This window comes from Mya arenaria, chromosome 7 (genome assembly GCF_026914265.1).
Source record: "Mya arenaria isolate MELC-2E11 chromosome 7, ASM2691426v1".
NCBI lineage: Eukaryota > Metazoa > Mollusca > Bivalvia > Myida > Myidae > Mya > Mya arenaria.
Window position 1 is genome coordinate 41,688,191 of NC_069128.1, and position 13,154 is coordinate 41,701,344.

At 35.6% G+C, this 13,154-nt stretch overlaps 1 protein-coding gene across 8 annotated transcripts in view; it reads left to right on the forward strand.

Moving 5' to 3' along the window:
* The window catches only part of LOC128240274 (cAMP-regulated phosphoprotein 21-like), a 69,430-nt gene that overhangs the window by 19,834 nt on the left and 36,442 nt on the right, over window positions 1–13,154 (forward strand). For 3 of the 8 annotated variants that reach the window (XM_052956833.1, XM_052956834.1, XM_052956840.1), the window contains exon 1: window positions 1,298–1,696. The exons of 2 other annotated variants lie outside the window; for them this stretch is intronic. In XM_052956833.1, the coding sequence (XP_052812793.1) occupies window positions 1,659–1,696 (38 nt within the window). In that variant the 5' untranslated portion in view covers window positions 1,298–1,658. Of the gene's footprint in view, window positions 1–1,296; window positions 1,697–7,630; window positions 7,791–13,154 lie in introns of those variants that run through there. 3 more of the 8 variants (XM_052956839.1, XM_052956838.1, XM_052956835.1) reach the window with 3 other exon arrangements.

A 13,154-nucleotide genomic window follows, 5' to 3' on the forward strand; every position in this document is an offset into this window, starting at 1 on the left:
GCACATGGGTGTTACCAAAAAGGACAGGGCATTCTACAATGACTCTTAAGCTCAAACCCTAAACTTAAAACTCCAGACAATTTGTGAGATGTGCACATAAGTATAACATATGGCAACAAATAATTGTTTGGCTTTACCAGACTAACTTACCAATACACTCATGAACAGGTGGTCATATTATTTTTTACATTTTCCACTCAAAACTTAGGGGTTTGAAAGTTTGAAAAAAACAACCTACCTACCTACCAACTTACCCATCCCTTAAAATGTTGCTTAAGAAATGTTGCCTAATAAAGAAAATGAAATAGAAAAAAAAATAGCCTTGTAAAATTATATTCTTTTCAAAAGATTATTTGACATTTGCTTTTTATGTTCCAGATTAATTTTCAAAAAGGTATTTTTCATCTGCCATGATAGGGCAGAGATCAGCTTCACATCTCTTCAAAGATTTGACATTTACTGGTGCCTGCCTTTGTTTAGAGTTCCCATTTTGCCAATACCGGCTTTGTGGTCTATTTTTCCTATTATGAAAAGAATTGTCTAAGACACATAATGTAAGTCCGCCAACTCACTTATTAAGACTGAAATGAGGAATCAATATAAACACAATTACATGAGCATAGTTTGTATTGGCTTTTAACCAATCAAGTCGCATCATGTTAGGTAACCATGGGGACCAGGCTTGTCGCTTCTTCTCCTGGCATTGATCTGCTTTAGTATGTGCCGTATGAATGAAGTTGCCTGCCTCAGTCAGGCACTGTGAGAAATTGGTAGTAAATTGACGTCACACTCTCGCACTATTGTGTCTTAGAGATTGGCTTAGCACGCTGTCTAGCTGTTGGTTGACTGTGAATTGCATAATGTGTGAAATTGTCTTATTACATTTACTGGTAGATCGTACATTACATATATTTACTTTGTCTATGTGATCTTTCGATATTCTGTTGCGATATAACTGATGTCATTGCTTAAAAAATCTGATTTTTTGAAATGCAATAACAATTTCATTTTTGTGTGAAAGTTTGAAAGTTTTCGTGTCACGCTGGTGTCCATCCTTGTCACGAATTTTGGATGCTTAGAGTGGAATATATTTCAAATTACGAAATAACTTTTAAATCAGCTGAGTTTAAATAGTTAATTGAAGAAACAAAGAAAGAAAAAGCTATTCAGTGCAATAGACAAACTAGTCAACTATTAGTCGATAGTACTGTATTGATGTTTTCTAACCAAACGTTTAGTGTATAAACAAGTGCATTAGAGACTTTGGTTTATTGAGGTAGATGGAGAACATTGACAGCTACCAGGTATTCTTTAAAGACAGATCATAGAAACATTCTGCTGGTGAGACGCTGAATTTAATATTGGAAAAACTGGATGTTACTTTATTGTTTTTTTAATTGTTTGGTGTGTTTTTTCTGGAATATTTTTTCTGAAGAATACCTTAGCTCTTAGGCAGTTTGCTGCAGAGATGTATACAAATATATATTGTGGACACAGCAGTTCTGGAAACTGGACAGGCTTACCCAGTTTGAGGGACACGGTTTATTGTTCATCCGTCAATTTCATGGGCAATAAGTTTCCTAATTACTCCAGTTGACTGTTGTGCAGTTCTTGTGTAAGTGCTGAAGGGATATTGTGGTGGTTTGCTGTGTGTGTGTATGTACCCACGCATCCGAATGTCTTGGAAGTTAACCAGGTGGGCTAAGTGAATAATCATGTTGTATTGTTGTTATAAGGGCTAGATGCACATCGACATAGAACATACTGTCTTACAGTGACTGTGCTGGGTAGGCTTATGAGCTTTGTGTTTACCTGGTAAAAATGAAACAAACTCTGTAGCTATAGTTTCCCTGGAAGCTGAGTGTATTTATGTATGCTTTGAGATTTGTTCAATATTGATAACACTGTTTTTGGGGCACGTCCAGTTCAGAGGTTCCCTTAACAACAGTAAAAGGGGTTATCTGAATGAAAGAGGCAAAATAGCACTTTGCCAATATTAAGTGTCATACAAAACAATAATGCTACATGCTAGGGGCTTTCATCCCCCAACACTCTCATTATTAGGCTAGCATACTGGTTATGGCACTCATTTCTCACATGGGTTCAATTCCCAGCCTGGGCTCGTGTGAGTTTGGTTGGTGGTCACCCAAGTCTGAAAAGTGAATTTTCTCCAGGTTCTCTGGTTTCCCCACGGCACAAGAAAGTACATATACACTCTTGGGCAACATCGTGCTGACAAGAGTGGCTTAGTATATGTTAATATATACTTCCCCCAACAATTACTGTAAAATCAATAAGGTTTAAACTTGATAACTTGCTTACATTTCATTTTGTGTACATTTCATATTGCATATTTTGCGTATAATTTCATTTTGTGTACATTTCATATTGCATATTTTGCGTATAATTTCATTTTGCGTACGTTTGATTTTGCTTATTTTGTGTACATTTGATTTTGCGTTCTTTGGGTACATTTGATTTTGCGTTCTTTGTGTAGATTTGATTTTGCGTAACAATTTTATTTTTTTGCCATAACAAAAATAATTATCTTAAGATGAAGCTTAACCCATTTCATTCGGGATACACCTTTTGGTGTAGTTACCCTTTACATGCGGGATACACCAAAAGGTGTAGTTTTTGACGTACTGAACTTTCACTTTATTTACTTTCGTTTTGGCTGTATTGTTTCCGGTTTATACGTTTTCCGGAATGACCGGATGTTATGCGCAGATAGATGCGCAGAAAATTTTAATGAAGAAATAATTTTAAAACTCAAAAATCGAGTTAAATTTAAGCTTTTTATTGCGATTTTGATGCAAATTTTTGTTGAAATGGATAGGACTTTCGACCACAGTGACGATAGTGATATTGGGATGGTTATAATGACGAAGTTTATGTGAATTTGTTTGATACAAACAGAAGACATATTAAAACATCGATAGAAATCACAAACTATGACATTTGCATTATTTGGTGGAGTTTTTATGACGATCTTGAGGAGTTCTAGAATGATTGAATGACAAAGAGGATCACCCCAAGGTTTCCAAGTGGGAATACAAAGAATGGTGGTCCTAAAGAACAATATGACCCAAGAAAGCCAGGATATTGCACTACTGTCATTTATCAATAAAACTGTTATGGGGGCAAGACTTCTGGACTTTACTGGTTGAGGATTCAAACTGCTATGCCAACCAACATCGCGATGAACATCCACCCGCCCGATTTGCTCCGAAGTGGGATGATATAAACTGTTATAACATTTTATAGATTTAAAATATATGCATAATTCTTTCTGCATTTTAAAGACAGATTAATTTAGAAACTTTCATACATTGGATTATGTGACATTTGAAAAAAATTATGTGTGATTTTTTTGCTTTCAATTGGTGCATATTTATTTTTTGGTGTTTTTTTTTTTTATCATCACCTGGTTAACTTGCAAAAAATAATTTATTTAAAATCATTTGCTAATAAAACTTACATAAACATGTGCATATTTTTATTTCCTTTCCAAATATGTAATCTTTATTGGGTCTTGTACCAATAATAAAGAAGTTATTAGTGTTTGTACAACACAATGGTCATAAAAGGGCAGCTGGCTTATCAGTCATTGGAAAATGCCCAGATATTCAAGGTATCATATCTAACTGGGTCTCAGAATGAAATGGGTTAAGTTTTCACAAAATTTGGGCCTGCACTTAATTGCAGAATTTCAATCCGTCTTCGAGCATTGCCTTTAGGGAAAATATAGGGGTGAAACAAAATCACAAGATTTCTTGAACTGCTTGGTGGACAAAATCTCATGATTTGTATTGATTACATTCTGGGAAACTTTTCTGGGGGATGGAGTTTGCAGTTTTGTTTTGAGAAGTGGAAATGAATGAATGAATGAAATGGTGTCCTTGTAGGAATTCTGATGAATGAGAAAAGTGATGTTTGTGAAACTAGTTCTGAGAAAGCAATCAATTTGGCGGAAAGACGGAATTTCTGGAATAGTTGGTTTGGCGAGGATGCAGCAATGGATGTTTTTTCTGAATGTGCAATGCAATTTGTTAATAGACGTTATGACGTATATAATAATTGCTGGCTTGTTTTTAGTATCGCAAATGTTGTTTACTAATTTGCACCTTTGGCAGTTTGTATTTAAGTTACTATGATGATTTCCAGGAAAATGCTAATACAATCATCTTGTCTATGGTAGTGTGATAATTACTTTTGGCCCAAATTTCTCGAAACTTTTGAAGTCCCTTATAGCAGGATTAAGCTAAGCTCACTATTTTTTGTCTTTGAATAATTTGCGTAATACTTACTTCTTAAGGCCTTCTTATGCTTTAGATAGGAATTATCATCATGATCATTATGATAATCACATTAAGCCATTTTTCATTACTCAAAAACCAATTCAAGTATGTAGTTTTGCCTTATTTAAATAAGCTACTTAAGCCTGTTAAGCTTATAAAAGGTTTCGAGAAATTGGGGCCAGGCCTCTTGTGCTATCGAAGTTCATATGAAGAAAAAAAGGTGTTGTTTTTTTTTTAATGCATACTGTACATAAAACTTACAAGTGTATCATCCTTCTATCCGCAAGAACTTAAAAGAGACTTTCTGAGACTTCAGAAAGAAAATCAGGCAAAAGATAGGCATTTTCAAACTTCATTCTTTGCCACAAACATCTACTTCATAATATTCGATGAAAAAACTTTTACATCAGATTGCCTGGTTGCTTAGAGCAACCCCATTGGACGTGATCTCTTGACATTTCTTAGAGCTTTGAAGAATCAGGTAATAAGATCTGACATGAACAACCTTAGATGACTATGACTGTCAGAATATAATATCTTAGTTTATACTTATTTCTTGTAGCTTGTGACGAAAGCTGACAGCTTACAGAATCACTCTTAAGTCTGTTTCCTGGAAAGAACCGAGTACTGGTGTCCGTTTTGAGAGGCCATGGGAAAGTTTCCCTCCTTCAAGGATTGTTGTTGTTGGTTGGGTATTATTCACTTAAATGTACCCCAACAATGCATTGGAAGACAACATATTTATGTTGCTTGCATAGCTTAGCAGACATAATTATATGGAACATAATGCTTGTCCTCAGCGGCGTTACTCTCTCACAAATTAGCAGTTGATACCTGATCTTTACCAAACTTGGCAAAATTAGCTTTCTGCACTCTGCATTTAATTTCCATCCAGTCTTTCCCCAATTTGGCTACAGTGTCTATGTGCAAATATCTTTAATAAGATCGATCAACAGACAGATTGCATTATTAATTCTGAAATAATCAGTTTTTTTTCAATATTCATTTATTCTCTTACATGAATATTTATTATCAAATCTTCCCAAACTTGGTAACCATCTTTATTCTAATTCAGATTGAGATCGATCAACAGCCAGATCACTATATATACACGCTGGAGTTATGGCCTTTATAATTGTCAATTTGACCAAATTCACTGTGACAGCTTTTTTATCCAATCTCTACCGAAATATGAACATGTGAAGGAGTTGGTTAAGAAACCTTAAATCCTGGATCCACCCCCGCTTCATGTAACAGCTATTTGCCATATGATTGTTGCCTTAGCACATGTGAAGGAGTTGGTTAAGAAACCTCAAATCGTGGATCCACCCCCGCTTCATGTAACAGCTATTTTCTATATGATGGCTGCCTTAGCACATGTGAAGGAGTTGGTTAAGAAACCTCAAATCCTGGATCCACCCCCACTTCATGTAACAGCTATTTTCCATATGATGGCTGCCTTAGCACATGTGAAGGAGTTGGTTAAGAAACCTCAAATCCTGGATCCACCCCCGCTTCATGTAACAGCTATTTGCCATATGATTGTTGCCTTAGCACAAGTGAAGGAGTTGGTTAAGAAACCTCAAATCCTGGATCCACCCCCACTTCATGTAACAGCTATTTTCTATATGATGGCTGCCTTAGCACATGTGAAGGAGTTGGTTAAGAAACCTCAAATCCTGGATCCACCCCCACTTCATGTAACAGCTATTTTCTATATGATGGCTGCCTTAGCACAAGTGAAGGAGTTGGTTAAGAAACCTCAAATCCTGGATCCACCCCCACTTCATGTAACAGCTATTTTCTATATGATGGCTGCCTTAGCACATGTGAAGGAGTTGGTTAAGAAACCTCAAATCCTGGATCCACCCCCGCTTCATGTAACAGCTATTTGCCATAGGATGGCTGCCTTAGCACATGTGAAGGAGTTGGTTAAGAAACCTCAAATCGTGGATCCACCCCCACTTCATGTAACAGCTATTTCCCATAGGATGGCTGCCTTAGCACATGTGAAGGAGTTGGTTAAGAAACCTCAAATCCTGGATCCACCCCCGCTTCATGTAACAGCTATTTTCTATATGATGGCTGCCTTAGCACATGTGAAGGAGTTGGTTAAGAAACCTCAAATCCTGGATCCACCCCCACTTCATGTAACAGCTATTTTCTATATGATGGCTGCCTTAGCACATGTGAAGGAGTTGGTTAAGAAACCTCAAATCCTGGATCCACCCCCACTTCATGTAACAGCTATTTTCTATATGATGGCTGCCTTAGCACATGTGAAGGAGTTGGTTAAGAAACCTCAAATCCTGGATCTACCTCCCGCTTCATGTAACAGCTATTTTCTATATGATGGCTGCCTTAGCACATGTGAAGGAGTTGGTTAAGAAACCTCAAATCCTGGATCTACCCCCCGCTTCATGTAACAGCTATTTTCTATATGATGGCTGCCTTAGCACATGTGAAGGTGTTGGTTAAGAAACCTCAAATCGTGGATCCACCCCCGCTTCATGTAACAGCTATTTGCCATGCGATGGCTGCCTTAGTGCTTGAGAAGGAGTGGGTACAAAGAGGTATTGGTGGCATCTCAGTGCTGTTATTGATCACATTAGCCATGTGACACTGTTCATAACACCAGTGTATACTTACTTCATGCTGTTGTTGACAATTGCTACAGGGAAAATATCTCTGATACACCTCCCTTTGGATTTAAGCTTGATTTTGCAAGTATTGTTGTGGGAGTTGTAGGAATGTTACAATTAAAGGGACTAGACACCACTATGTCTCAGAATCTGAAAACAATTGTATTTCTTGAAAACAAGCCTAGAATTATTAATATTATAAAGAACTAGAATATGGCTGATAATACATCATTTTACATGATTTAAATAGTATTTTGAGTTTACCCTTCTAAAAATAGCCTATAATGGTTTTCCAGTTTATAGTGTGTATATTTAGAACGATTAGTACAGATACATATACAGACTTATACCAATGCCTTTTTTTAAATATACTTGGAATTACGTGGTAGGCAAACCCAGTTAATTTCAAATCGAATAATATGCAAAAACTGAGAAAGATGTATGAGTTGTAAGCGATTTTATATATCAGTAAGTAAGAGTTAATGCATTGTCCACAATGAAATCAATTTTATGTAAGTTTTTGACTAGTTTCGTTTTTTTCTTGCAATGGTATCATCTGGTGTCATGTCCCTTTAAGAAATGATTTTTTTTTTTAAATAATGCATGTTTACTTCCTATTAACATGGATATAAATAATGGAAAATAAGTACATTTCAAGCTTGTTGTTTTTCCAATCTTGAAACAAGATTATGCTGTAGCTTTGGAGTCTTTTGTGTTTGGATAGTGGTTGTTGTTGTTGTTGGATGTGATGTAAAAACATTGATATTGGACAAATACTGTTAAAACTATATTCACATGAAATCCCTTTGACAATGCTCAAATGTGTGGAAAGTCCCGTCACTTTGGCGTAAGTGTATGTTGAGTTACACCCATAAATCGAAGAATGGGAATAAGATAAAGAGCTGCTTATGGTGCTTGTCTGGTATATGTGGAGTTACAACATCCCCCCCCCCCCCCCCCCCCCGATGGAATGAGCAAAAAGGCTGCTTATGGTGCTTTTGTCTTGTATATGTGGATACATCCCCCCAACCCCCCCCCCCCTCCACCCGCTGATGGAATGATAAAAATGGCTGCTTATGGTGCTTTTGTCTTGTATAATGTGGTTACCCACTGAAAATAGCAAAGGAATGGGCTGTGGCTTTGTGCCAGGAAATTCCAGGTTTTTTGGGTTTTTTTACGGGATTTGTCTGCATTTTCGCCAAGCTTTTCCAAGTTGAACAAGATCTTTAAAATATTTACAAAAGATGGCACCTTATCCTGATTCTCTCACAATTTGAATGAAGTCAGTTTCATAATATAAGAATTTAACCAGCAGTTTGTACCCGCAGGCCGAGGATTTTTCCTGTGATTTGCTGGACTTAAAGTCAAAGTCCCCGTTATTCCCTGGACCTGGAGGGCCGTGGTTACAATTGACTGGTGCATAACCCATATGTAATGATGGAAATATGGAAATGATTATATTGCTGTATGTTTGTTAGGCAGCTGAATCTGATACAATTATGTATTTTTGCTTGTATAGGGGACCATTAGTTCAATTGCTGTATTAACTATTTCTAATGTCATTTTGTCTAATGTTACTGTAGGTTTCTCGAAGTACTTACTAAAACCTATGAAAAATGTTTACCTGTCCTGAAAACAGGGTTATCTCTCAGTTCTCTGACTAGGAGAAATTAAAGCGCTGTAATTGTGTCATATAATCAATTTACTTTCGTGAGGTAATATTTAACGGCTGACTTTAAATGGAAAATCAATTTTCTTCGGTGCCAACTTAGTGTATACTGTTAAGGAAACGAAGAGTGGTTTCTTTGCTCATGTTACCAGAGTAACAAACATCTGAGGTCTCTTAGACTGGCATTCAATTTTAGAACTTCCTTAGCTTTGTAGATTTGTTGCGACAAGTTGCCTCTTGGAAATCAATTTACCATTAAAATGACTTTATTGGGGCCCCTATCAAACTTATACATTCAAAACATGCTCACAGTAACATTATGCTCTTTTGTGGCAAGTAATGTAACTAATGCTTAAATATTGCTAGATTTGTGGCCCTTTGTATACTTAGATATTATTACTTTTTTAGCTCGACTGTAAGAAGAATAGGTGGGCTATACTACTCGCCCCAGCGTCAGCGTCGGCGTCTGGTTAAAGTTTTAGGGCAAGGTGGGATTTTCACTTACCGTATTTTCTCGACTATAAGACGGGGAAATTGGGTCCCGATTTTTACCCCCAAAGTAGGGGACCCGTCTTATAAGCGGGTCGATAAAATATTAAAAAAAGATTCATGTCAAAATCAGTAAAATTTTACATAGGATATTCGTCTATCCAGTATATCGTCTGCTGATACAAGTATGGGGCAATTAAGTAAACAACAACACGAAACCTCTTCACCGCACGTGCTCTGACGTCACACAGTGTACCGTTATTTCTGCATTTTTTCTTATGGCGCGTGTATGTATAATTAGTTTGACAGATATATCAAATCAATAAATTGGAATCTTAATATGATGTAGGTACCTAACTGTCAATTTGATTAACCCTTTAGCACATAGACAAGTGGCCAGATTACACCTCCCAGTCAATAGCCATCTTACTGATAAGCAGTCCTTATCTGCATAGGTACTTTTCTGGATATTTGAAAATGAGAGAATGAATACAGCAGTATGACCTTAAAATCAATGTTACTCCAAATAATTGTGTCCAAATCTTTTTTATGTGAATTCATTTTTTATAGATAATTAAATTATCTAATAAATGGTGTCAATGATGAAATATTAAATTATTTTATTTCAGCTGTGAATGTATTTTCAAGATGGATTTGTATCATTTCTTTGAAATGTCATAATTGCATTAAATCAAAGGGTAATAAAATGCTGGGATCGATCTAATTTTTATTACCCCTATCATAAAAAAGACCCATCTGGATTAAAAAGCGGACAATTTATGTTCTTGTGTATTAATACACAGAAATATGTCAGGAATATCCGGTGTCATCCAGCTGAGAGATCCAGTCCAAGGTGTCTGTTTAACTTTATTACCCCCTCATAAAATTGTTTACAAAAAAAGAAAGCCGATAAATGATTTTCCGGTATGAATAAAAAGATCTAGATCAAACAAAACGCTTGCACATGACCTATTTTACAGCCAAAACTATGATGGACATTATATAAGCTTCACAGAAAATTTACCCATCATTTTCTCATTTACTAATTGTTTCTTTTGTTTGTAAACAAAATATTACCTTGAAGTAAATATAATCTCAATTGATTTCAATGGTAAAATGAACTGACGTAATATATTTAATGATTTACGCATCAATGAATTTGGGGGAAATTCCATACAGTACTTAGCTCGTGGTCTAATTACGTCACAATAGGATATCACACCTGCGATTGGGAGTATAAACACCTTCTCAATTTAGCAGACGATATTTTCAAGGGAAAATCAATACACAAAAGGTTAAACTTTAATTTTATAAACATCCGGGATATTGTTTACAAAAAGAAAGATGCAAAATTGAAATATTGAAATGACCCTATTGAAATATGCGGGCCATGCGTTTACATCCAGTAATGGATACGGTCGGCCAAATGCGTATACATCTGGTAATGAGCTATGTCGGCCTATCTCGTATACATGCGCTAAAGGGTTAAGCAAACAAATCACAATGCGAATATGAATCCTTTGTGTTCGTCGCCAATCAAGGGACAATATTGCCTAAAGCATTATTGCTAAACAAACACCTATTCATGCCTCGGCTTTTCGCAGTTATGTTATTGAAGCCATTTATTTTGCCGAAGAACTTCATTAGTGTCTTCAATAAAAAAAAACTAAAACATACATATGTTGTTATTGATGAATTATTACAATTCCGATAAGTAACGACCTGTCCTGCAAACTTATGTACTCATTTTTAACCTACCTCCAAATAGAGAGCTCACAGTTAACCGCCATTTTCTTTGAGTAAAACAAACAGTTAACGCGAAAGTCGATAATTGTCCGTTGAGCTTGAACATTTTTACACATTAAGAAGAATTTTAGCATTTTAGATTTGCTTAAAAATTGACTCCGTCTTATAAGCGAGTCGAAACAAAAAGCACCAGATTTCATGGGCAAAGTTAGGGGGCCGTCTTATAAGCGAATCGCCTTATAGTCGAGAAAATACGGTATAAGTCCAATACCCTACATTCAATTGACTTAATACTTCACGCTGTTGTTCAGGGCCGTCACATGATGAGGTTAGATAACTCCATATTATTTATTCTTTACACAGATTATGGCACCTGATTGACTATGGAACTTCGGTTCAAGTTTTAGGGCAAGTTGGAATATTTATTAATAACTTCTATATCCTTTGTTCAATTGACTTAATACTTCACACAGTTGTTAAGGACCATCACACAAGGAGGTTACATAACTCCATATTATCCTAAATACAAGTTATGGCCCCTGATTGACTTAGGTTAAAGTTTTAGGGCAGGTTAAAGTTTAAGGGCAAGTTGGGATTTTCACTTAAAACTCCAATACCATTCATTCAATTGACTTAATACTTCACACAGATGTTCAGAGCCATCACATAATGAGGTTAGATAACTCCATATTATCTTTTATACAAATTATGGCCCCTTATTGACTATGGAACTTAGGTTTAAGTTTTAGGGCAGGTTGGGATATTGTTTAATAACTTCTATACCCTTCTTTCAATTGACTTACCGTAAATGACTGGGTATTAGACGCCCTTTTTTCCCTCAGATTTCGAAGCAAAAAAAAGCCTGCATATAATACCCAGTAACAATTTTTTGAACTTTTTTTCTGAGGTCGATTTCAAGCCGAGAGTTTGTTTAGATTTATGTAGAAAGGGATGTTACTCGCGTCATATCAATCGAGTATAAATGAGTTAAAACGGCAGTTGAAGATCGGGATATGGTATATCGTAAGACGTTTATAATTTAAACAAAAATAATTTTCGATTAAAGTTATTCAATATTATTTTGAATAATAAATTGAATTGAACAATAATTAAACTTGTATATAAAAAAGCAAAGTTGGGCACTGTCAATATATTTTTTGTCAGTTGTACTCTAAGGTGTGAAAAACTTGACTGCCTTTATCCTGTTTAACATACCAATACTACATACTGTTGCGATAATGGTCTTGTTTTTTCGCACTTTGTCAGATTCTTTATTCTTTTCTGTAGGTGTTGACATTTTGAGAACAAACCCGTACAATATAAGGTTTTTGCATAACTTAACTTATCATTCTCAACAGTTTATCGTTGTATGGTTTTAAAGATAACCATCGCCATTTTCACGAAAAAAATATTTTTTGTCACTGTCAACAAACATGGTGGCCAAAAATGCCGAACGATTTGACATCTTTTCTATGCGTCTTTTAACCAAAAACATAGATTAAAAGTTTTTTCTTAGACTTGACACAGAATTTTTTCCCTGCGTCTAATACCCCCTACCGTCTTATACCCAGTCAATTACGGTAATACTTCACACAATTGTTCAGGACCATCACCCAATGAGGTAACATAACTCCATATCCTTAATACAAGTTATGGCCCCTGATTGACTTAGGTTAAAGTTTTAGGCAAGTAAAATTTAAGGGCAAGTTGGGATTTTAATAAAAAAAACTTCTATACCGTTCAGTAAATGCACTTAATAAAATTCAAAATTATTAACGACCATCTTACAACAAGAAACATAACTCCGTTTTAAGCCTAAATAATTGATTTTTTTTTATCTTTTTTTAAATTTCCTTTGAAAGGCATATTTGTATATTCTTAACCACATTTTCATAATGGGAAATCAAGTTATTTGAATGACTTGCGTCATTGTTTGGGCGGGCTGGTGGGAGGGCAGCATCAAAGTCACCTTATGTATCAAATAATTTTAGTTAGATTTGACATAAAGAGACCAAACTTGGTATTATTACATCGTTATTGTATTCTAAGTCAAAGCGGCATAGTCGAACGCGCTGTCTTACGACGGCTCTTGTTTATGCTATTGTTAATAACTTAAAAACAGTTTGAGATATTAAGTTCAAACTTTCTTTACTTTCTCACAGTAATTATTTGATCTTTTGTGACAAGTTTGAAAGTTGAATGACTTTACTGAAAAATCTCCACCAAGCAACTTTGAATAGTATTATTGTAACTGCCAAAAGTTCCATTTACTATCATAAAGTTAATTCACAGATTAGATAAAATGTT